This window comes from Nyctibius grandis, chromosome 10, assembly GCF_013368605.1.
Source record: "Nyctibius grandis isolate bNycGra1 chromosome 10, bNycGra1.pri, whole genome shotgun sequence".
Lineage (NCBI taxonomy): Eukaryota > Metazoa > Chordata > Aves > Nyctibiiformes > Nyctibiidae > Nyctibius > Nyctibius grandis.
In genome coordinates, this window is record NC_090667.1 from 424,880 (window position 1) to 449,618 (window position 24,739).

The 24,739-nt window shown below is 60.4% G+C and overlaps 1 protein-coding gene across 2 annotated transcripts in view; it reads left to right on the plus strand.

The window, feature by feature from the left end:
- PPP2R2B (protein phosphatase 2 regulatory subunit Bbeta) overlaps positions 1 to 24,518 on the plus strand; it is a 68,728-nt gene extending 44,210 nt beyond the window's left edge. For both annotated transcript variants that reach the window (XM_068408516.1, XM_068408517.1), the window contains exons 2-9: positions 7,749 to 7,846; positions 8,768 to 8,933; positions 11,211 to 11,323; positions 17,671 to 17,848; positions 19,100 to 19,264; positions 22,692 to 22,861; positions 23,385 to 23,476; positions 24,174 to 24,518. In XM_068408516.1, the coding sequence (XP_068264617.1) occupies positions 7,749 to 7,846; positions 8,768 to 8,933; positions 11,211 to 11,323; positions 17,671 to 17,848; positions 19,100 to 19,264; positions 22,692 to 22,861; positions 23,385 to 23,476; positions 24,174 to 24,453 (1,262 nt within the window). In that variant the 3' untranslated portion in view covers positions 24,454 to 24,518. The remainder of the gene's footprint in view (positions 1 to 7,748; positions 7,847 to 8,767; positions 8,934 to 11,210; positions 11,324 to 17,670; positions 17,849 to 19,099; positions 19,265 to 22,691; positions 22,862 to 23,384; positions 23,477 to 24,173) is intronic.
- Positions 24,519 to 24,739: the final 221 nt, after the last annotated feature.

The following is a 24,739-nucleotide window of genomic DNA, read 5'->3' on the forward strand; positions in this document are numbered from 1 at the left end:
GGGCAGCACCGTCCCTGAGGGCACCGGGCGGGTGGGTGCTGACGGGCCTCGCTGCCTCCTGGGGAGGGGACCGCGGGATGGAGGACGAGCGCAGGGACCTGCAGGCGATGGGACTTGGCTGGGACAGATGCGGGAGAAGTGCTCTTGGCAGAGCAGCGTGGTGGCCGGTGTCAAATTGCCTTGTCCCGTTTGCTGGGGTGTGGGGTGGGGGAGTGGGTGCTGCCAGATGCCTGGGGCAGGTATTACAGAAACTTTAGAGTCCGAAGCACTGGAGGAGCTGACTGGCCAGAAGGTCTTTGGACCCTGTGGCCATGGGAGCCCTGTTCTGGCAGGCTCCGAGTGGAGCTGCGGGCGGGCAGAGTCCTCAGCTGGGGGGACCCCGTGAGCAGCCTCACACGAGCTGCCCCGCTCCTGTCTGCGGGCTCTCGGCTGTGCCAAGGTGTCAGAAAACTGGGGAGGAGGAGGAGGAGACAGAACTGCTGAGCCGGGTAGCCCAGCTGGTGGGTATGGCTTAGGGGCCTCGGGCATCTCATGCCATCGCCCCATGCCCAGGTTTGCCCACGGTGAAATTGTCCCTGTGAGTCTCCGTGTCTGTGGAGCGTTCTGTGATCCTTCACGGAACACGTCCCTGTCGGTGGCGCTGGACGCTCGGTGTCGGGGTCCGTTGGGAGCTCCAGGGCAGGAGGAGCCTCGGCAGCGGGTGCTGCGTGTCGCAGGGCCCGGGGTCAGCCCGGCTGCTCGTGCCGGGGGCACCACGCTGGAGTGGTGACAGAGAATGACAGCAGTGCCAGAGGGTAACAAACGGTGGTCATAAGCTGAAAACAGCTGCTGTACATGAGAGGAAAGCTTGCTGCTTCCATTGTACTCGCTTAGCTGACGTTTGGGTACTTCTAATTCAGATTTTAAGAAAATCAATAGGTTTTGCTGCTAAGCTAACAGATGGCTTCGGCAGGATGGCCAGAACGCACGGCACGCTGAGCGCTTTGGCAAGCCATCGTCCTGGTGTCTGTACACCGACCCTTGGCTGGAATAATAGTTTAAGTGATAACGCGTGTGTGAGGGTCTCCTGGGCTGGCAAGGCCACGCCTTGAGGATAGGTGCATGTTCTGGCAGTCGGTTGGTTGCTGTGGTGGTCAGCACAGTGTTGATCTTGCTAGAAGAGCGGTCTGTGTATTCCTGCTGAGGATCTTCTAACTGCACAGAGCAGGGTATTGTGAAATCTGTGGGTTCATGTTCCTCTGTCTGCTGTTCAGGTTTCAGCAACCAGCGATGTCACTGGAGCCTGCAGGTTTTCGGGAGGTGTTTGGAGACCAGGCCACTTTCTGGGCTACTTAGTGCTTTATGCCCGTGAATGAGAAGTGCCCAGACGGTCTCCTAGCAGCCCTGGTAGAGAGCCCACGGTTTGTAGAGATCCTTAGGGTTTTACTGGTGTTAGTGTGGAAAAGGTAGAGGACTGATCGGTGCTCAGGTGCTTTTTACAAAGTCTGATTTATTTTAAGAGTATGTTTTTGCAGGCGGACTTGGATTTCCCATTGCGATTCCTAAGCCCAAATCAGCCGTACTGGGGAGGTTTCTGTCTTCTGCCTCTCGGTCTCTTGGCAAAAGGATGGCAGCGTAAGCCCTGCAGCCAGCCAAGGCGCAGGGCACAGCCAAGGCGCAGGGCACAGCCGGGGGAGCGTCTGGGGATGCTCACGGCAGCACGAGCCTGCCCGGCGGCAGGGGCCTGCCCGGCGTCACCCGCAGGCAGCCGGCGCGGTGTCCAGCCAGCGCAGCGTCCAGACGGCTTCAACGCTTCCATGGCATTATTTCCTCCTGAACTCTCACTTCAAGCAGTTACAGTGAACTAAACCTTGTGAGGACGGTGGGAGAGATGTAAATCCACGTTCGTTCCCGTAGGCGCTCTGGGAGAGGGGCTGCGGTGGGGGATGCTGCAGGGATGCTCGGGGAGCTCCCAGATGGAAGTTCCTCTCGTCTAGGTCGGTAGCACTAAATTATTCTTTGCTGTAACAAGGGCAGAGCAATTTTGAATGTTGCCAGTATTTTTAGCACTTAAATCTAGGAGAGTTATTCCATTTTGGGGAAGAGCAGCAGCTGCTGCCAGCTCTGCAGCATCGCATCGTGGTGACGAGAAGCCGTCCGCGGGCGGCAGAGCTCGGCGGCGTGCCCGGCCCTCCCCGGCCCCGAGCCGTGATCCAGCCCCACCCCGCACAAAACAGGACGGGCGCTGGGGCAGAGGAAAGGCCTGGGCTTTCCCCAGGGCTTGGAGACGCTCAGGCGGGGTGTTTTTCCCCAAAGCCTGGCCTCCCTCCATCGCCGCAGCCCTGGATGGTCCGGGACGGAGGGGTCGGGCAGGCACGGTGCCGTGCCGTGCCATGCCGTGCTTCACAGTGTTGGCGAGCAATGGTGTTTCAGGGCGTTTTGCTGACGATACCAGATCCTGACTGGGCTTAATGCAGCGGAATTGATTTCTGTTTGCCAGGCTATCATTCGCCTCAGCAGGGAAAAATCAATGCAGATCAATCACGTGTGATTTTGCATGCCATTAGATCCTGGGTTAACCTCTGCTGTCCTCTGCCCTTCCCACCCGCTCCCCCCCGCTGTGGACCACACAGTCTGGGGGAGGATGGATGCCCCGGCTCAGCCCTGCGTGACCCTGCGAGTCGCACTTTGCCCTGTTCTGGTGGGACTCGGCTGGTGCTTCCCTGTCCCCTCCAGCTCTGTAGCCGTGCCCGGGCTTTCCTCTGTAGCCGTCTTCTGTGCAGCCAAGGGGCTCTGAAGTTCTCCTCGTCTTGGTTCCTCGTTAACACTCTTTCACAGGCAGGGACGAAAGCTGCGTTCAGGTCTTTGGATGAGCTTTTTGCTCTGCCTGCTGGGCTGGAGACCGGGGGCTCTGGCTCTGCCGCGGGCTGCTGGCTGTGCGAGGGGACACGGGGCCGGGTCCCCCTCCTGCAGCTGGAGCCACCGGTGCTGCTCGTGGAGCTGCTGGGATGCTCTGCTTCATTTCGTGGGAGGTGTTTCCCGGTACCCTGCCTGCCCACCTGAGAGGTGAGCCAGTAAAGCCCCCAGGTCCCTGCAGCGACCAGGACGACTCCAGCTGCTGTCCTGATGCAGAGGAGCCCGTCACGTGTGGGTCAGGAGGGACGGGCCCCAGGAGCCTGTTTGCCCTTGGGACTGGCGCTTGGTTGGTTCCTTTGGGTTTGGTTTGGGTTTTTCTTTTATAAATCTGAACTTACGAAAGCGAGAGCAGGTCATGGTTCCTTTTAAAATGCCTTGCGCTGTTCGAGCCTGCACGGTGGTGTTTTCGCAGCTCTCCATCACGACTCTGCAAGCTGCATTTAAAGCTCCAACACGCAGCATGAATTCCTCATTGCTGACAGCGCGTGTGTTTCAGAGTTATTAGAAAACCCCGCTATCTCATTTGTTTTTTAAGAGAGGCAGGCAGAACAGGATCGCTCTTAAACAGTGAAATGCAGAGTCTCACCATTTCCTGAGCAAGCTGAGACCCACGGGCTGTCACTGAGGTTCGGAGCCAGGAGCCCTCTCAGGAGGCTGAGGATTGTGCTGCATTATTCAGTGTGAACTTGAAGGTTTACGTCCTCCTCGAAACCCCTTTCTGCGCTCGGGGTCCACCTCCTGCCGCGGAGCAGCGGGATGCAGACGGCGCTCTGCCCGCGCCGAGACCCCCGCAGAGGGCCCGTGGGTGGGCTCGTGGTCTGGCTCACCCGTTACCAGGCATGGCTGTGTCCTTCATTTCCCTCACTAAGCCCCTTAATTTTTCATGACCTCCTTGTGCTTTCTTCATCCACCCGAATGGTTAGAGATGTAGGTTTTGTTCTGCAGTTAACAGGAGCTGTCGGCATCCCGTTGGCTTTCCCCACCGCAGCTGAGCAGAGGCTGGCGGGGGATCGCCGGGCAGGAGCCCCGGGGCAGCATCCGCGTCCCCCTCTGCCCTCGCTCTGCTCGAGGGACTGCCTGGGGGCAGGGGGGAGGAGAGGCGTGTTTGCAGTGAGTTATTGTCCCACACTCATCAGCGTCAAACTGGATTTGACAACTCATGGCCTGGGATTTGCCCGGTCTGAGTCCTCCTTCCCCTGGCAGCCTGGTTTGCTGTTATTTATGGTGCTTCCCAGTTTGGTGTCATCTGCAGTCGGAGGCTTTGTGTGCGGTGCCGTCCGCCCAGTGATTTATACAAACGATGGGAAGAAAAGGGCAAAAGCTCAGCGCTTCTGAGCAAGGCAGGCCCTGGAAAACAGCGCCAGGCAGGGGGAGGCGTGGGCTGTCCCGGGCTGTGCCAGGCGTGAGCCGCTGCCCCGCTCCAGCCGCGCTGGCTGATGTGACGTGGGGGCACAGGGCAGCGGGCAGAGCCCCCGGGGGACTGGGGACACCCCTCTGCCCTGCGGGTTTGAGCCCAGGGATTCCCTGCCCCGGGCTGATGGCTGTCCTGCTGTGCCCTGGACCTCACAGGCTGGACCATGGGTGTCATCCTGTGCGAAACGGGGCCACGTGCTCCTGGCACGTGTGGTGGGATGCGCGTGGTGTCCCCACGGCCTCCCACTGGGACGGGTGTTATCAGGGCCCTGCTGCGTGGAGCTGCTGATGATGCTGGGGCAGGTGGGGTGTGGCGGGAGCAGGGATGAGGTGCCTGGGGTGCTCCAGGAGCAGGGATGAGGTGCCTGGGGTGCACCAGGAGCAGGGATGAGGTGCCTGGGGCGCACCAGGAGTGGGGATGAGGTGCCTGGGATGCTCCAGGAGCGGGGACGCGGCCCCCAGGCCCCTGGTGGGCAAGAGCAGAGGGGTGGCAGCGTGAGCAGCTCCCGCTCCGGGTCAGGCTGCTCGGGGGATGCAGGTCTCAGCACCGCCTGCAGCTCCCCTGGGTTTGTCATGTGTCTTTCTAATAACAGGTTCGTTTTCCCGTTCCTCACGAGGAGCACGCCCTCCCTCCGCACCGGGAGGGGGGAGTGTGTGTGTGTGTATTATAAATTTCCTATTTTTCTGATAAAACGGTATCCCTGCAGCGGAAATCAAATCCCGTCTTCGATATTTTTAGCATGAAAGCGCGAAGGAGCAGCGATGCCGAGGGGAGGGAGGACGGGGGGTGCTGGCGGAGGGGAGGGTCTCCATGGAAACTGTTTTCTTTAAGTTCCCACATTCGGGGCACCGAGCGTGTAGGAGGTGATGAAGGAAATGAAAAGGCAAGAAAAGGGAGAGGCTTTTTTCCTTTCTGGTGTCACAAAACTGCTGTAGGAACCTTGGGAGAAACAGGCATCAATTATTGATCATTTCAGTCCGAGTAGATGTGAATTTTAATTAATAATCGCCCTGCCACGTCTCTCAAGTGCGGTGGGTGGGGGTGAGCCCGCAGCAGCCCGTGACCCACCCACCCGCGCTGGAGGGGCCAAGTTTGTCGAGAGACGCCTTTGAGCAGGGTGTGAGGCTGCGCTGTGCTCCTGCGCCGTGCCCTCCTCCGTTCCCCCCTCGGGGATGCTTCCCTGCGCGGGGCCGGGCTGCTGGTACCCGGAGCCGGCGGGGAGAGGAGCCAGAGCCCGGCCCACGGGTGCCAGGGGATGCTCCTGCCGGCGGGGTGGGGGGTGGGTTTTGGGGTGGGTTGGACGCTTCTGCTCACGGCGGGGTTTAATGGTTGGGGTTTTCCAGGTGTGCAGGTGTGGTGTGAGCCAGGCTCTGGTGCTGTCCTTGGCTGAAGCCCTGAGGACAGCCTGAGCCAACAGCCGGTCCGGGAGGTTCTGCGGCCCCGCGGTCCCTTCCCCACGGGCGCAGGGCGAGGGGGGGCCGGGGCCGGGCTGGCTGGGGGACCTGGGGGTGCCGGCCCCGTGTCAGACAGCTCTGCTGGCACGGGGAGGGTTGGGCAGCGGGCGCTGGCCGAACGACGGCTCAGGGCAGCGCAGAGAGGTGTTTGTAATTCATTGAAAAGCGAATGACCTAAACCCAGCAGCTGGTGATCGAGAAGGTCAAATAGTGCAAAACAGAAACATTTTCAACCTAGTAATTTTGGAAGGGAAAAATACCGCTCAGTGCGAGGTGCACATGGGCGCTGCCCGGCCGTGGCCTCTGCAGCGCCTTGGCTGCTGCGGCAGCTTCTGCTGGGTCCGACCCCGGCGCGTTCTGCCCAGGGCTCCTCTGCCGACGCCGGGCTCAGCCAAGAACATCGCAGCGACGCTGCCCAGGGTGGAGGTCACCCACTACAGGCATGAAAACCTCCTCCTGAGCTGGGGCTTAGCTCAAGCTGCGAGGCCAGGTTTGGTTCCCAACACAGTTTCTCAGTGCTCGAGCGTGTTCGGTGTTGGCTGTGGCGTCTGCCTGCAGCTGCGGGTGCCGGCACCGGGGAGAGTGGAGAGGGATGAAAATCACAGGAGGGACAAGGGACGTTCGGGTTATGTGGAGCAGAAGTTCTCTCCGCTGGCACGTGACAGAGCTGATGAGCGAGGGAGATCCCGCGGTGCGCGGAGGGCTCTGGGGGTGCCGGTGCCCGTGGGCTGTGTGTGCGGGGGGTCTGCCCCTTCCCGGAGCTGCGGAGGCTGCAGCCGTGGGCTGCGCAGCCTGTTCGTGCCGGGGGGCTGCAGAAACGAGAGGGAAAAGAAATGCGGGTCCTGCCGGGGAGCTGGCTGTTACCCCAGCGCAGTGCCGGTCGGTGCAGAACCCACCTTGTGCCAGCACTGGGTCTGCAGGGCTGGTTCGTTCTTCCCCTCCCGGCTCCGCGCCGTGGAGAGCTGCACTGCAGGCGGTGGGCGAGCACCGGCTGGGCAGTAATTGCTGTGGAATTAACCTCTGACACTCTTCTAAAAATAGGCCCAATAAATCCCGTCATTAGCAGCTCTCCTGCTTGCTTTGCCTCAAGGGTAAACGCTGCCGATGGGAGCCGGGACAAGTTACGGGTCCGGGAGCGTTCCCTCGCTTCCTCGCTTCTCCCGGTCGCTGCAGCCGAGCCCCAGCCCCTGCTCGGGGGTTTTGCCTCCTGGTGATGGCACTGTGGTTTGTGGGGAGGCCGAGCGGTGCGAGCGCGGTGGCTGTGGGGTGACGGAGGGCTGGCAGGCGTCACTGTAACTTACCTCGACAGAGCGTTCAGCAGCTGGCAGAGCTGGTGTGGTCACCCGGGCTGCTCTGCCCCTGGGGTCCGGTGGAGGGTGCAGAGGTGTCCTCACACGTCTGCTCCCCCTCCTCCGAGGGTGAAGGCGAAACACCTCCCTGAGCGTCAGGGGGGAGCGAGGAGGCAGAGGAGCCAGGCGGGAGTGAAGCCTGCCGCTGGCACGGGCACTGTGGGCAGCTGCCGGGGCAAGGACAGCCGGGGCGCCGGGCAGCACTGAGCCCTCCCTGGGTCCCAGGAATCGATCACATCATCCAGAGTGGCGCGGGCTCCCCGGGGCAGCAGGGGTGTGTGACGTGCTGTGCCATGCTGTGCCACCCAGTTCCGCGCCCCCGCTGCTGGAGCGGTCCCCAGGCTGCGTTTGGCACAGGCACAGCACAGAGCTGGGAATGAATTCGGCCTGAGTTGTGCCGTCGGGGCGCAGGCCAGGGGCAGGGGGGTGGGAGCACCGAGCAGGTCTTGGTTCATGACAGCAGAGTTCCAAAATGCCGTGGCCGTTATTGTTACAGACAACAGAAACCCGGGGACGTACGGAGCTCCCACGGGGGCCGGGGCGCTGGCGAGGCGCGGAGCCCTACGGGAACGGTGCTTTCTGCTGCCTGGGAAAGCCAATCTGCGGTTACTTAAATTGTCTTTGTCTTCTTTCCAGCTGACATCATCTCTACAGTAGAGTTCAACCACACTGGAGAATTGCTGGCAACAGGGGACAAGGGGGGCCGTGTTGTGATATTTCAGCGCGAGCAGGAGGTGAGTGTCAGCGAATGCAAAACGCGCATTGTATCCTTTCCAGAGAAGCTTCCTGCTGTTCCCTAATCCGTCGTGTCACTCCGCACCTCAGGACTCTCCTGGCAGACTCCAACCTGAAAAGCGACTGTTGACATAAGCGGGACCAGATTTCGCCTTGTAAAACCCCCTCCAGCACCGCGCTGCGTTCCCGGCGCCCCGCTGCTCCGGCCGCGGATCAGGCCGGCGCGTGGGAGCGTGCCGTGGGCGTCCGTCCCAGCTGACACCACCCCCGAGACCCTCTCACACCGCCAAATGCCCGGAGAGCGGAGAGGGACGAGAAAGTCCTGCTTCCCTGCCGAAATGCTTTGCCCCGGGAGTTGTTAGCAAACTCTTTGAGGTTGCAGTCGCCCGGTGGGGTCCCCGCCGTCCCCAAAGCCATCCCGGTCAGCCGGCCTGGCGGGGGGCTGTGGCCCCGCCGCACGGGGGGGTTCCCTGCCGTTCCTGAAGCCGTCCTGGTCCGAACCGGCAGGAGCCATTCTCCCCGTGGCTGTTTGCTGACAGTGAAAGGGATGAGTCAGGCCTGGCTTTGAAAAATGTCACGGTCTCATGACGGTTTTAAATTTTTCTCAAAGTTACAGCCTCAAAATTATTTCTGTATGATCTGGAGAGAACTGATCGGCTAAAGGTTACACACACAGACCCCTCCTCAGCTTTCCCCAGCAGTATTTCATTTCTCTCTTCTCTCTCCTTTCATTATTCTACTGCTCTTCTTGAACTTTAAGCTTCCTAACGTCACACCGGGAGGGGCCGTGCCTGGGCTCTCAGACCTGCGCTGCGTCACCGCGACCAGGCGCTCGCCGTCACTTGACAGAAAATGAAAGAGCCACAGAAAACGTTCCCTCCTCTCTGTGCCTCACCCCCCTCTCTGTGCCCCTTACGCAGAGCAAAAACCAGCCCCACCGCCGGGGAGAGTACAATGTCTACAGCACCTTCCAGAGCCACGAGCCGGAGTTCGATTACCTGAAGAGTCTGGAGATAGAGGAGAAGATCAATAAGATCCGATGGCTCCCGCAGCAGAACGCAGCCTATTTCCTGCTCTCCACCAACGGTACGTGGCCGCGGGCAGCCAGCCGGGGCCTTCTCTGTGGTGTTTCTTCAGGAAAAATATGTGTTAAAAAATGTCGACTCCCTTCAGGGTGATACGGGGGTCACGGGGGAGCAGGAACCTGGCCAGAGCTGTCTGGCAGAGCTCGGTTCCCAGGCACGGGGTTGTGTCCTTCCCTCGCAGCATCCGTTCCCTGCAAGGCAGGGACCCTTTTTCCCCTGCTGACAACTTTTTTTTTCATTTTTTTTGATCTTGGGAACTCTTTTTTTTTTTCCCCACTTTTTTTTTTTTTTTTTAAAGAAAAACTGCACCTGGTTTGTTTCAATTTGCAGCTGCGTTCAGCTCAGCAGTTCCATGTTACGTTCAGATAAATATCAGGAGGATGCAGGAATATTACTTGGGATGAATGGAACCTTAAGATGGATGTGACTTAATTACTTCAGGGGAAAAGGAGGGGTCTAATTATCTTCCATAACCAACTTACTTTGTATGACAGGATTGACTCTATTGATCATTGTAATAACATTCAAAGACTTACTAAACTCATTTGGGGGGAGAATCATTGAAATGCAATGAAGATTAATTATAGAGCTTAATGTTCTGTTAATTGAGTTTTTAAATAGTTTTTTTGATTAACAGGGATGTTATCTTTGCATTTGGGATGGTGTTTCATATGCTAGCAGGTTATCAGAATGATTTCTTTAGAAATCCTCCCGTGTTACGCTGTCTCTTTTTGTTCTTACTGTTAAACTAACATTACCTGCAGACCCCCCCTGAGGTAAAGCGGGTTAATAAAAACAGAATTAATGGCACTCTGTTGGAATTGCCGTGTGAAGGAGAAAATGAAGATGGATGGTACGGTTGTGTGCGAAACCTGGTGGAAGTGATGATAAAGTACTGGTGGGAGCTGTGCCAGGAGCAAGGAGAGCAAACACCGTTGTTGAGAACAGAACCAGAACCGCACATTCCTGAGGCCCCTCCCCGGGGGGTTGTGGCACTGGGGGGTTGTGGCACTGGGGGGTGGGCGCCCGCGGGGACGGGGAGCTGCGGGGGGCGTTCGGGGCTGCCCTCGGTGCGTGGTGAGTGCCGGGCTCTGTGCGGGTGGGAAGGTCAGGATGACTTTGGGGTGACAGACACCACACAGGGACGGGTTCCCTCCCCGGGCGCTTTGCTCCCGCGCAGTGCGGTCGTACCCCCTCGCGCCGCCCGCAGCCCCGCTCACCGCACGCGGGGTTTCTGCACGAGCTCCGCTGCAGCAAAACCTGTGGCACCCGGTGCCTGAGGAGCTTCAGGGCTGTGCAGAGCTCCCAGCGCCTGCCGCCGGCACGGGCCCTGCTGCGGCCACCCCCCGGCACCCCAGCGCCGCAGGGGGACACCAGCTGGAGCCACCCTCGGTGTCCCCGTCCCTCCGGCCGGGGTTCCTCGGGGCCGGCGTGGGGCTGGGGCGTGGGAGGCAGCGCCTCGGTGCTGGGGGTCAGCGGGGATGGCCATGGCTGGGGTGTTCGCAGCGCTGGGGTCAAAGAGGGGGAGGAACAGAGCAGCTAGCGGGGACAGAGTTAGGAGAGGTGCTGTGTGGTTGGTAATTAACGCATTTCCATTACTAGAAGCTAAATTAGTTTGGAAATTACTCTCAAAAAGTACCCAGTGGCGCCTGGATAACTGCTGCGTGAGCTGGGAAGCGTAGGAAGAGAAAATGTTCTGTGGGAGCGTGCTCTGGGCTGGCTGTCGGTGGGTGTGCAGGGGAAGGGGGTGTGTGTCCCTGCGTGTGCATGAGCGTGCGACACGCACACGCCGGCGGCAGGGGAGGAGCAGAGCAGCCCAGCGTGGCCCTGGGCCGTGGCTGGGGCATCGCGTTCAGCCTCCCTGCGCTGCCCGAGCTGCCCCGTCCTGGTGCCAGCGCCTCGTCACCTCCTCTGGACGTGACTGGGCCCCGTCACTCGATGTATCGAACGCCAGCATTCAGGGCACGACCTCTGCGGCTCTGAGCCCTGGGGAATCACTCCTGTTATTTCTCCATTAATCCTGTGGTTCTGTCCTGTTGTTCAACCATCTCCTTACATCTGCAATAACCACACTGGCAGTTGTCCAGCAGGAACAGCAAAACCAGGGCTCTGGGGATGAGGTGCTGTGGTGGCAGGTACATCTCCTGTCACCACGTCAGCAGGCTGCAGGTGGGGACGCCGCAGGCTTTTCGCTGTTCAACCAACGGTGTGGCCTTGGCGTGTCCGTGGCGGCTGGGAGCAGCCAGTGTAACGCTCTCCTCTCCTCTCCTGCCCCCAGATAAGACTGTGAAGCTATGGAAGGTCAGCGAGCGGGACAAGAGACCCGAGGGATACAACCTCAAGGATGAGGACGGCCGCCTCCGAGACCCCTCCATGATCACGGTGCTACGGGTGAGTGCAGGCAGACCACGGCTGCCATGGAGCCTTTCTCCTCGGGGTCTGGGGTGGAAATCGCTGCCGGTGTCACCTGCGTGCCGCATTACTGGTCCTGCCCTCGTGCCGCGGCAGGTCGGTGTCGGAGGGCAGGGGATGCTCCTTGTGTGGGAGGCCGGTGCTTTGGCTGGTGTGCGGGAGAGGAGGAGGGAGCGGCTGCCGGCGTGGTGCCCGGGCTGCGCCGGCTCTGGGCAGGCGTGCCATGCAGTGCCGCGCTTCGTCTCGTGTCGGGCGCCCCAGTGCCCTGTGCTGCTGCATTAGGAGGCCGTTAACGAGCTCTCCCTTCCTACTGCATTTGCAAGCACAGCCTCTGCTTTGGGAGCATCAGTACTTTCTCTAAATGAGTTTTCCTCCCAGCCTAAGGGGATTAAAGCCGGCCTCTGGAATCACACGTAAACACCTAAGGCTACGTTTGCCATTTACTGCAAGGGGGATGGATGCACAGACCCCATTAAAGCAGCCGCCCCTGCGCCCCGGGAGCGCCTCTGTCCCCGGGAGCATGGCCGGGAAGGCTGGCGGTGAGGCTGGTGATGGGAGATGCACGGGCACGGCAGCGCCCGTCTGCTGGGCATCGCTGGCTGTGCCTGGTGTCAAATCTGCTCTTCCCTGTGCTGCCCTGGGACAGCTATTTATGATCTTTAATTTGCATATAAAGAGCCAGCTCCGGCCCGAGGCAGCGCGTGCCTTTTAATTCAATCAGAGCTCACCCCGCGCCCGGGGAGCTCTGGCAGCTCTGGCAGCGGGTACGTGGGTACAGGCAGCAGATACAGGCAGCGGGTACATGGCTACGGCTTCAGCCTTCGTTTTGCTTCAGTCCCTTTGTTCCTGGCCGCAGCTCGGGGCCGTACGGCTGGAGCAGTTTGCTGCCGGGTGCCCTCTGTTGCGCTGGGAGGTTCGGCGCTGTGATTGCCCCTGTCCCGCGGGCATGAGCAGCTCCTGCTCCACGGCGATGGAGGAGGCAAAACACCATGTGGGTGCTCGGCGCAGCGCCTGCCGTCCCCGAGGACGGGAGATGGAGGAGCCTTCGCCAGCCCCGGTTTGATTGGATGCTTTGACGATTTTACTTAGGCAGATGTTTACACAGCAGTAACCGCTCCGCTGCGGCTCGGTGTATCTGTGACGTGTAACTGCCCTGTGATGCTCGCGCTCCAGAGCAGAGCCGCTTCCATCCACAGCTTAATTTTTGACCACAGACAAGCGAAAAAGGGTTTTAAAACCACCTTGCTGCAATCGTCTCTTAGCTGTTCATCGTAATGGTTTAAACGTACTTGATGAGCATCGTTCTCTGAGGAATTTCTAACCCACATAGTGCAAAAGGAATATTTAATTCTGCTCAGACAGCAAAGTGAGCCTTTTGCTGTCATTAAAAGAGCTCTGCGTGTCTGGACAGCCCCCAGTCTGATAGCTGCAGCCCTCCGGCCTCGTTTAACAGCCTCGGTGCACAGCTGTCCCTACGCCGTGGGAGGTGTGCAGGGAGTAATTAACACAAACAATATCCAGGGCTTAAATCTTTTTAAATAGAGACTGTGTTTGCTTTGATCCCGCACGGCCCAAGTCGGGCTGTGGTGAAGCACCGGTGTGCGTCCTCCCACGGTGCCGCAGACCCCCGGGCGCTGCACGGCGAGGTGCCCCCTGTGCTTTTGGTGAGCAGAACTGGGGGCACTGCCCGGGGAGCCGCCGTGCTGGGCTGGGATGCGCTGGGGACGGTGGGCTGTGCTGGCTTGGAGGGGCTTCATCGCTCCTCCCTTGGCTCGGGGTGCCAGCGGGGCACGGGCCGCAGGGCTCAGCTCCAAGGTCCCCGCACGGGTAACGGTGGGTCCCCAGGGACGGGCCCCACGGGCCCACCAGCCTGCAGTTTCCAGGTGAGAACTCATTATTCCTCCTTTCAATATTTGTAAACTCGCCGTGAAATGCCAATGACCAGAATTGACCTTTCAGATATTTTTTTCATCTCTTTTTCCACAGCAATTACACTGCCGGTATCTGTGTCTAGACGTGCTGTGAAAACAGCGTGCCGGGCAGAGGTACCGGGCGGGTTTGGATGGTTTGAGTGTGTGTTTGGGAACGTGGCTCTGCCTCCGCAGCGCTCCCGGGGACAGCAGGGAAGCTGTGAACGGCCTGGTGGGATTTTACTGACACTGGCTCTTGTTCAGTGGGAGAACAGGTTAAAAAAGATCTTTTCAAACAATCACACCTTCAAGGGGAATGCAGTCCTAGTGAGATGGGCACGAAGAGTTCAGGATTTGTGACTTCAGGTAAGGAAAGTGCTCTGTTTGTTCTTTGAGGTTTCTGCAAACTTATTTCAGAATTGAGGTACAGATGGCGAACGTGATCCTGGAGTGTAATAACTGAACTAGGGCAAAGTCTCAGTTACAAACAAAAAAAATCCTGTCATGCTGTAAAAATACACCAAGAACAGAAAACCTGAGGTGATCTGGGCTGAATGTGGAACCACACTTGCAGTCAATGCTCAGCCTTGCCCTAAAAACCCTTCGTGAACTGGCCCCGTTTTTGGGGAGTGTCTGTGCTGGTGGCCCGAAGAGGTGGCCCCCACGGACCGACCTCGGGCTCTGAACTCCACAGCAGACTGAGCCCAGCAGACGCTTCTGCGGCTCGGTCCCCATCGCGGCTGGGACCCGCTGCCCACGATGGCTCTCGTTGTCTTCTGCTGGGGCACCCAAGTGGGGACGAAGGATGATGGCCCCGCTTCTGCCCTGCCACAGGGCTGGGGGCTCCGGGAGGGGGCACAGGGCAGGTGGTGCTGGGACCCGGACCCTCCTGGGGCAGCGTGCACCTCTGGGAGCTGCACACGAGAAGGTGGATCTTCCGTTGGCAGCGAACCTGTGCCTGCATTTCACTGTGTGAGAAAAGGCTCAGGCGACAGGAGACGGCGTCGGTGTGGTGCTCAGCGTGGAGGGACGTGTCTGGGAAGAGAGATGGAACCAGCAGCTCTGTCAGCTGCACGGAGCAGTAATGAGACAGCGGGTTTGTCCTCCCACGGGAAGGTACCTTCCATCCTCGGGGGAAGGTCCAATAGCACAAAATCATGAAGAGCATGAAATTGTCAGTCTGCCATGAAAATAGTGTTTGATGCACATTTTGTCTGCAAAATATTAATCTGTGAGCAGCGTTGGCCACTTACAGAATATGCCATTTGGAGGCAAGAAATAAACGTCGGGGAGTGCGTTCAGAGGAGCTCAGCTGCTGGGGCGGGTGGAGAGCCTGGCCGGGCTCAGCCCCAGCGCTGGCTCTGCGCTCGGCTTTGGCAGGAGCTGGACTGCATTTTCCTTCTCGCAGATCCGAGGCTCGGGTTAATCTGGGCTTCGGCTGTGACTAATCCCCCTTGGCCAAATCCTGCCAGCTCGGCAGGGCTGCGCGGGGCTGCGGAGCCGGCTGTGCCAGGCAGCGCCCGTGCGGGGCAGGCGGGTGGGCTGGGGGGAGCGGGGCCGTGCCCGGGCGGGTGGGCTGGGGGGAGCGGGGCAGGTCACTGCCGAGCTTCGGCTGTGGCTTGGTCACCCTGGGAGGTGGGGACCGGATAGACACCCACATGGATTATTTACTGATTTTTTTTTAATGTCCACTACTCTGGCTCAGATTTGGATCTCGGCGTAAGTCCCGTGCGGCTCCATTGTGCTAAGAGGGTTTCTGTGGAGGAAACTGAGAGCGAAGCCTCCTCCTGCGTTGCACAGAGATGGGTGGTGGTCCCAGCGCTGGCCGGGCCGATTGCCCCCTCCCCAGCCCGCCCGTGCCGGGGCTGTGCGGGCGGGGGCAGGACCCATGGCAGGCGATGGCGGGTGCTGCGGCAGCGTTCTGGGGCAGAGGCGGTGTGGCTGTGTCGCTTGGCTTTCCCTGCGTGCCCCGGCCCTGTCGTGTTCACACCCTCTGGGAGCTGCGGGCCTCCAGCGTGCCCCGTGGAGGGGTGCCCAGCAGTGCTTTCGCCTCGCGTGCGGGTAGCTGAGTCCCACCTCGCTGCGGAGGAGAAGCTCTGCCACGCGGAGCTGGTCCCGCGGGAGCGCTGGGTGACAGTCGGCACGGCAGACACCAAAAGGGGGGACTGATGGGAGCAGAGGGCAGAGCAGTGCAGCGGCAGCGATTGCCGACACCGTTGGCTGCGCCGCGGTCCTTCGCTCAGCGCTGGAGGACGTGCGGCACCGCGGTGGGCAGGGGCTGGGGCACGCTGGCTCCCTCCACCCCCCAGCCACGGAGAAAATGAACTGTGTGGCTCAAGGGAGGATTAGTGTCTCATTAACTCGGAAAAGAGGAAGCCTTTCCCAGACAAGGAGAGGAATCGAGTGGCATGTCCGCTTCGAGTGATCGGGACCGGCTCTTTTGCAGGGGGTGTCTGCTAAAGGCAGAAAGAAAAATTAAGACATATCTTGTTTTAAATGAAAAATGACTGGCATTCCCCCCTCCTTCCTGAAAACACAAAGTAATGTAATTTATTAGTGGTTTATTTTATTTGACAGCCTTTCTATGTACTTGATGCGGTTTGTTACACTGAATTACCCTTTAATAATGGGTGTGTGTAATACCAGAGCCTGCCCTGCGGGTCGGCTCTGTAATTGAAGAAGGGATGCACTGAGGAGGTCTGTGTGCCGATGAGGATTGCCATGGTGATGCTGGTGGGAGCCGGGTGGCTTAGGCAGACCTGGCCTTGGACTCTGTGTGCTTCAAAAGGAAAAAAAAAAACCAAGTTTCAGTTGCTGTCATGTTGCTTTGGGGCAGACTTAAGCGGAGAAGAGACTAACCCCAGGCCGGGTCCCAGCCTGCGCCGGGCAGCTGCTCTCCATGGCTGTCCTGAGACAGGGTTTGCCTTCGCTGCAGGGTTTCTGCTGTCGTGGGATGGGATCCCTGCGCCGGTGCATGCTCCCAGTGCGTGCCTGGCTGCTCCTGCCTCAGAACGTCCGTGCTTTCAGGCTTCAACACTTGCTGTCGATACCCTTAAGCAGAAGCTCGCAGCGTGGTGAGAGGGGGCACGGCCGCTTGCTGGGTTCCCTATTCCAGTGCCAATTCTTGCCACCCCAGCACATAAACAATCCTGCCGTAGCAGATACTCACGGGTGACCAGGTTTGTTCCTCTCGTGGGGCTTTACCCGTTGGCAGACCAAGTTCCAGACATAAAAAACTCCCCAGAATTTGGCTCTGAAGTCACGTGTGGAGCGTTTCCTTGGCTGAAGAGTTTCTCTTTGCTCCGTGGCTGTGAGTAGCTGCCGTGTACGACTCGGGTGGGGAATGTGCTGGGGTGCTGGAAGCCGCAGCCAGCCCTGCACTGGCACAGACCTGGCTCGCCCGGGCTGCTTCGCACGGCGGCACGCTGCCGGGGTTTGACAGGGACGGGGTTTGACCACAGGGTGCAGTCGGGCCGCACAGCATCGTCTCGCTGAGTGACATCCTCTGCCAAAGCCTTTGCTGTCGTTATTTCTGAGCCCTCATCCCCAGAGGGCTGGGCAGCGGCTGGCAGCGGCAGTGCTGGCCGTGTCGGGCTGCGTTAGCGGGCAGGCTCCGCGCTGGCAGTCCCTGTGCTCTGGTGTCACTCGAGCTGGCTGTCACTCTCCCGTCCCCACCCCTGCAGCCGTGGGAAATCGCTTTGGGCAGCACACGGGTAATGAAGTAGCTTGAGGGAGCAGCGTCCTGGCAGGCGGCAGCGCAGGCTGACACCTTCCTGGTGTGTTGAGCTGCCTTAGGAGCGTTACGGCTGAGGTCATTCCTCGCACCGCTCCTTCTGTACGCTGTGCTCACCCCATCGCTCCATCCCCTCATGTTTACGTGAGTTCTGCTTTGTAATCTAAAGGCACACGTGTGTTCCTCTGTTTCTAGTCCCTCCATCGTGCTCCCTTTCCCTGTCTCTCCTCATCTCTTACCTCCGTCGCTTCACTGTGAAGCAAATGCAAAAAAGTTAAAACAAAAATCTGTGCTGAGCTGGTGCTCTGGAGAAATACATTTCTGTTAGAAACGCTCTGGGAATTTCAGGTTCCGTTAACAGTGACAAAACAAGGCAGACGTGCCTTTCGAAGAAGGGGGGTTGCTGCAGCAGAGATCCGAGCCTGGTTTACTGGGCTCTCGCTGCGACCTGGCCGTACCGGTGCCTCTTCCAGAAGCCAAAGCTGTCGCGTCTGCGTGTCCTTCTGTTCACACGCTTTTAGAAAGGCGTCAGGTCTCCTTGGTGAGAGCGTGCTGAGAGCCGGAGGGATGGCAGCTGACCCCCCGCTATGGCCATGGGGACACCCCCCGTGCCGGGTGCGGGGTGGGTCGGGGACAGCCGGGCCCTGCCCCCGGGTGCTGACGCTCTGTTTCCCGTCCCGCAGGTGCCCGTGCTCCGGCCCATGGACCTGATGGTGGAGGCCACCCCGCGCAGGGTGTTTGCCAACGCTCACACCTACCACATCAACTCCATCTCCGTCAACAGCGACTACGAGACCTACATGTCGGCAGATGACCTCAGGATAAACCTGTGGAACTTTGAAATCACGAATCAAAGCTTTAGTATCCTTTGGTGCCCGCGACCCCCGGCCGGGAGCAGGAGGGAGGTGTCTCAGCCGGCACGTGGGCTGTGAGAGCCCTGGGAGCCCAGGAACAAGCGAGTGTCAGTGGGAGGATGAGAAGGCTGGACGGGGGAGGCAGCTCGCGGTGAAGGTGAGCGGCGGAGGGGGTCCTGCGAGGTCTGGCTCTGCGGGAGCATCAGAGCCGTGCCCGTGTCCGCTGTGATGGTGACTGGGCCGGTAACGCAGCATCACACCTCACCCTGTCCCCCCACCCCCTTCGTGGTTCCTCTGGCAGGAGCTTCACCCTCTGTGCGGGGCTCGCAGGGGCTCAGGAGCGTGATGCAGCGCTGTCCGCCGTGCGTCCGGCTGCAGAACGCCGGCGGTCCCGTCCCCAGGTGTCATCACCGAGCTGCCGGGCTGAGCCGGCGGTGACACGCTTCTGCATTGTGCCTGCAGGGCCTGCGTGGGGCGGGCGGAGGGAGAGGGGTCCGCGGGTGATGGAGCAGACAGACGCCTTGGGGAAGATGAGACAGGAGATGCTAATCGTGCGGTCTCCGTTGTACCCTGCAGCGGGGTGACAGGCTGCCAGTCACGGCGTACAAATGAGGTCGTGCCAGTCACCCCTGTAACAGCCGCATCAGGAATAATGACGACGGGGCACTAATCATCGGTGATATTTATGTAGTGAGTTCCACTGAGAAATCCCCAGGGCATGTGGCAGATTTAGGCAGCTGGAGAGGATTTCAGCACTCGCCGGCGTGTGGCTGCTGGGGGCTCGGAGCGGGTGCGGCTGAGCAGTGCTGCAATGTGTGTCCCTTTTTGGGGAAGGATGTGAGGAGTGCTGAGTTGGGGTAAAACCTCAGGGAGTTTAGATGGCCTGAGGGAGCTGGGCCAAGGTGCAAGTGCAGCACCCAAAGTGCTTGCTAAGAATTGGTGGAGGAACATCACCCCAGAGAGATGTCCCCTCACTTGTCCCATCCTGCTGGCTTGCCGATGCGGTCCCTGGCTGAACAGAAAACATGGCAGGTGTTGGCTTCCCCCCGCGCTGCCGCTGGCTGGTCCCGGCTCGGCGCTGCGGTTCTGCCCAGGACGGTGCTGCTCTCCTGGGAACACCTGGTTTGCACGGGGGGGATCCCAGGTGCCCGGAGACACCAGCAGGGTGGGGTGGGATGTGTCCTTCAGCGGGAGGAGACCCCATGGGAGGAGCGGGGTCTGGGCCAGGCTGCGTGGGCTCCTTGACTCGCCCTGCCAGACATCGTGGACATCAAGCCAGCCAACATGGAGGAGCTGACGGAGGTGATCACGGCCGCCGAGTTCCACCCGCACCACTGCAACACCTTCGTCTACAGCAGCAGCAAAGGCACCATCCGGCTGTGCGACATGCGCGCCTCCGCCCTCTGCGACCGCCACGCCAAGTGTGAGTGCGGGACGGGCGTCCCCTTGGGTTAAAAGAGCCCAAAAAAGGGGGTGCAGAGACCGCCCTGGGCTCGGGTCTGCCCTGCCCCCTCGCCCCATCGCTCTGGGTGTGCCACGCTGTGGCCCTGCCTGCCCCGGGGCGTTCCCGTGGCCCCCTGCCATCAGCCCTGCCCGTCCCTGAAAGGAGCAGGTTCCCCTGGGTCCCGGCCCCGCACCCTGTGGGGGAGCACGTTAAAACCCCACGGCAATGTTTGGGCAGTGGTGGGTCCGAGGGGTCCCTGCGAGGTGGGTGTGCAGCAGCTATGGAGCTGTCAGTGCCAGAGGACGGGGAGCGCTGTGCTCCTTCAGGCTGTGTGTCCAGGCAGCCCCGTGTCCTGTCGTCAGCTGCGGCTGGTGCCGCGGGGGTCAGGACGTGTAGAAAAGCCCCCTCAAAACTGGGAGTAAGCTGGGCAGGCAGGGAGCTGGGCCGTGGTCCTCCCGGGCTGGTGCGATGAGCGGGCTGAGGCAGGCAGCTGAGCGTGGCTCCTGCTCAGGACGTGTCAGGAGGGTCCTCGCTGGAAATACTCTCCTTGTCGGCAGCTGCTCAGTGAAATACTGGCACGAACACCTGCGGCGTTCGTGGGTGGGCTGGAAAATACCCACTGCTGGTCTCTGTGCCCCGGAGGGCAGCTCTGTGCGGAGCGGCGTTGTGAGTGAGACACAAAGATGGGACAGACCCGGGGGAGTTTGGTGTCTGCCCTAGGGACAGGGGATAGGGCAGAAGCAAGGACCACCGTGTTGGGTGACTGGAGAGCTAAACCTCGGGGACTCCTGCTCTTGTTTGAGTTTTCTTCTTTCTGTCTTGTGGGAAATTAATGAGATTTTCAGTGTTTGAAGTGTGATCGTGGTATGAGAACAAGATGCACAAACCAGGCGCGAGTTGCTGGAGCCCAGTGCTGATGGTCTCCAACCCGAGCACAGCTCTTTGTAAGGAGCCACCTGTGCTCGTACCTCACAAACTCCTGAAACGAAGGGCTCCACATACAGCCCGTTTCCCAGAGGGAGGCCTTTGCCTCCTGCTCTTTCCCTGCTGACCGCTACAGCAACTCCACCGAGCTCTTTGCTGAAAACAGCTTCAGCTTTGGTTGCAAATAAGCAGCGCACAAAGCTGCTCTGATGAGGTAACTGACGGCTCGTGGATTCCACCCTCCAGTAGTGCAGATGTAGCTCTGAACAAACGCAGCCCCCTCCCCACCCTTGGATACCCGGGGGTGCTGCTGTCTCAGGGCCAAGGCAGCTTGTTTTGGGGAAGCCCCAGCGAGGAGGACCCCGTCCCACCCTGCATTGCTGCTGCTTTCTGAGCAGGTGGTGGCCCGGCCACCAGCCTCCCTGAGCAGCAGGGTCACCCCATGCCATCCTGGGGGTGCTTGGTCTGCGTCCCCACGGAGAGGGTGCTGGGGAAGGAGGGCTGGCGGGGGGAGCCGGCGTGGGGAGGGCAGCTCCTCCTGTCAGAGCAAAATGGGTTTGTTGTGTAACAGAGAATTAGTGCTCAGAAATCCTTTCTGTGAGCTCAGCAGCCCAGATCTGCCCCTGCAGCAGGAGCAAAGCCACGCAGAAGCCTTCAGCCGGAAGCAAAAATAGCTGCCAAGCCCCTGCCCTGCCCAGTCCCGTGCTCTGGTTCTCAGCCCCGCTCCGCTCCACTGGCACGGACTCGGTGGCACTGCCCGTGTGCTGCGACCCCCCAGTCCCGGCAGAGCCCACGCTGCTCCCAGCGCCAGACCGGGGAGGGTCTGGGCATCCTGGGGAGGGGCGGGCGGCTGTGGGGACAGTTCTGGTGGGGTCTGGGGGACAGTGATGGTGTGGGGTCTGGGGGACAGTGCTGGTGGGGTCTGGGGACAGCAGGGTCCGGCCACCCCGCACACAGCAGCTTCCCCCCCGTCCCACCTGGGGGCTGCAGGGCCCATGTCGGTGCTCCGAGCACGCTGCCAAACGCGCTTCGTTAATCTGCACCTCGTCTGTGCGGCAGAGAAACGCGTGTTGTTGCCTCACCACGGAGAGGAAGAATGAGGCAGAAAAGCGAATCCCTCAAGTTCACACAGAAACTGGCACCAGACCAGTAGTTTCTGCTCCTTAGCCCGTGGTTGCCAGGCTCCTGCGCCGCTGGGCTCAGAGCAAGGTCCCTCTGGCCCTGTACTACAAGGTGGCCACACGCGTCCGTGACGGAGCCAACGCAGCCCTCAGAACAAGGCTCACAAAGCCAGGGGGCCTGGGGTGTGTGACCCTGGGATGGTGACAGCGAAGCCGCGGCATTCAGACGCTCTGCAGGCCACCTCAGATCTCTGCTTGCTCTTGTTGCTGTTGCTTTTCTTATTTAAAACCCTGTCGTGTCATCACATTTCCTGCTGGTGATTAAAGGCCCCGGCGCTGGGCCCCGCTGCGGGCAGTGCCGGTCCTGATTCGTACGGAGATGGTTTCTCCTGGCCCTTCAGGCGTGTTTTCTGCCACACTGAGGAGTTCAGGTGTCGGCGCCGCAGGGCTCAGCGAGGGGAGGACAAACCCGAGGGGGTTATAAAGAGGGGGTCGGAGCCAGCGGAGCCTCGGTGCTGGGGACAAGGGCCGGACAAACGTGCTGGGAGCCAGGTTTTTCTCCAGCAGAGATGTGGAGCGGTGTGAGCTTGTCTGTAATACCCAGCAGTGTCCCTCAGTGCTGTCCTGGAGGGGGAAAGAGGGGCTGGACAGAGCTCCCGCGGCGGCAGCATCTCTCAGTGCGTCTCTGTGATGGTATTTTAGAGCCTGACTTGCCCAGCTGATGTTACCTAGAAATCAAATTTATAAATACATTTAATTTGGAACTTCATCGGTCTCCTTCAAACTGTTCAGACTGTGATTTATTCAGAGACTGATCAGATTAACTCTGTAGGTTGCAGTGGCTATAAAATACTCACATTGACGTTCAGTTACGCTCCACATTGATTTCGAGAGAGCAGAAGGGACGTGCGAGGCTCTAAATCTTCTGGGCTTCGTGGTGCTGCTGGCAGATCACTCTGATGAACCTCCCTGCTTGTCGCACACATTGGAGACAAAGGCGCTTCGGCTGGGCCGAGGGAAGCGCTCGGAGCCCGGGCAGGTGTCGGGCCTGGGCCGGCCCGGAGGTGGGCGCGTTCCCGTCCCGCTGCGATGCCCCACAGTGCCTCTGCTCGGCGGGGCGGGCGGCAGCTCGGGGCCGGGGGCGGTTGGGCGGTGGCTGCCTGGGACCTGGCTCGGTGCCGGCTGGGGGTCCCCGCAGCCCAACCGGAGCCTCCTGTGCCGTGCGGTGCCGTGGGGACGGGGGTGCCGGCTCCCCTCCCGGGAGCGTCCTGCGGTGCCGGGCAGGGCGGCAGGTCCCTGGCCTGGGGACGGGGAGCTCCTGCCTCGGCTGATGCCGGGGCTTGTCCTTCCCTCTTCCACAGTTTTCGAAGAGCCCGAAGACCCGAGTAACCGGTCGTTCTTTTCTGAGATCATCTCCTCCATCTCCGATGTCAAATTCAGCCACAGTGGGAGGTACATCATGACCCGGGACTATCTCACCGTCAAGGTGTGGGACCTGAACATGGAGAACCGGCCCATCGAGACCTACCAGGTGGGTGGCACGGCCGGGCACCCGCAGCAGGCAGGCACCCGCAGTGTTCCTGCCCGAGCCGACAGCGGGGGACGGGCACGACCCTGATGGAGGGGAACGTCGTGTGTTAAACCGTGGGAAGCAAATGAACAACTATTACATGTGGGCTTGAGTGGCCTGGTGAATTGTAGCCCACATCCAGGGGGTGTGGGTGAGGAGGGGCTGCTCAGGTGCTGGTGGCCCTGAGGGCCCCGTGGGAGGTGAGCGTGGGGGCAGAGCAGCAGTCTGGGCCACCCTCTGCCACGGGATGGGCCCCGGCGCTGCCTGAGGCGTGCGTGGAGCAGGTCAGTGCTGCTGCTTACGGTGCCGTGGCCAGGGACACGCGATAACGGGCTGTGCCCCACGCTGCCCGGCTTGGCTGCGGAGGGCACGAGGCTGGGCCCGGGTCCTCCAGCCCCCGGCAAGCGCTGGGCTGGCGTTTGCTGGCCGCTGGGCTGTGCCCATTGGTGCGGGGGGCTCACGCCCTGTCCCTCCCTGCCGGCAGGTCCACGACTACCTGCGGAGCAAGCTCTGCTCGCTCTACGAGAACGACTGCATCTTCGACAAGTTCGAGTGCGTCTGGAACGGCTCCGACAGGTGAGCGGTTGGGCAGTGTGGCCCTGCCCTGGCACCTGGCCCTGCCCCGGCTCCCAGCCCTGCCCTGGCACTGGGCCCTGCACAGGCTTCAGGATGGCCGGTGGCTCCCGCGTCCCTGCACGGTCCCTTCCCCGGCCTTCGGCTGGGTGCGGGGTCTGTTCCCGTGGGCACGATGGGGCCGCCCTAAACCCGCAGCCCCGTACCCAGCGCTGCTGAGGGTGTCTGATGGGTGCCGGCTCTCTCCTGGATGGGTCCGGTTCCTGTCCCCGTTTCACCTGCACTGGGAGGAGGGCAGGGATGCGTTTGGCTCCTGATGGCCAAAGTCGGGGTGACACTCATCCACGCGCACATCACCCTGGCCCGGGTGGCAGGAGGCGTGCGGTGCCAGCTGACCTGGCAGGGTTGCTGCATTTTTTTTAATCATCTGCACTGTCAGAGCGAGTTAACGAGGCACAACGGGGCCTGAAGCCCAAATTCCAAGCCTAATCCACAGCTCATTACGCCCCGGGATATTCAGTCGGTCCGCAGTTTGCCTCTAAAAAGGTGTGAAAATCAGTGGGTTCAGCGCAGCTGAATCTTTGCCATAAAGGCTGACCTCCGTATGCGTTGTGTTCCCTGGGCTGGGGTGGGTACGGCAGCGGGGCGGGCGGCGGGGCCGGGGCGCGCCGTGACCCGTCCTCCTCCCTCCCTCCCGCAGCGTCATCATGACCGGCTCCTACAACAACTTCTTCCGCATGTTCGACCGCAACACGAAGCGCGACGTGACGCTGGAGGCCTCGCGGGAGAACAGCAAACCCCGCGCCATCCTCAAGCCCCGCAAGGTCTGCGTGGGCGGCAAGCGGCGGAAAGACGAGATCAGCGTGGACAGTCTGGACTTTAGCAAAAAGATCCTGCACACAGCTTGGCACCCCTCCGAGAACATCATCGCCGTGGCAGCCACAAACAACCTGTATATATTCCAGGACAAGGTTAACTAGGAGGACAAGTTGTTCTTTAGGCATCTCTTGTACTGAATACTAGTAAACACAAGATTTCGAATGTTTCTTTTCTTTCTTCTTTTTTTTTTCCCCTTTTCCTTCCTGTTCCTGTGTTCCGTGACTGCGCTGCAGGTAGCGGCTGGGCCGGGGCGAGCGCTCCCGCACCCCCGGGGCGGGGGGGACAGCCAGCAGACACCAGATTTCTCTTTATTTATGCGTTGAGAGCCAAGACGTGCCGTGGGGTGGTTGGGGAGGTGTGAGGCTCTGCTGGCCCGGCGTCCCCAGG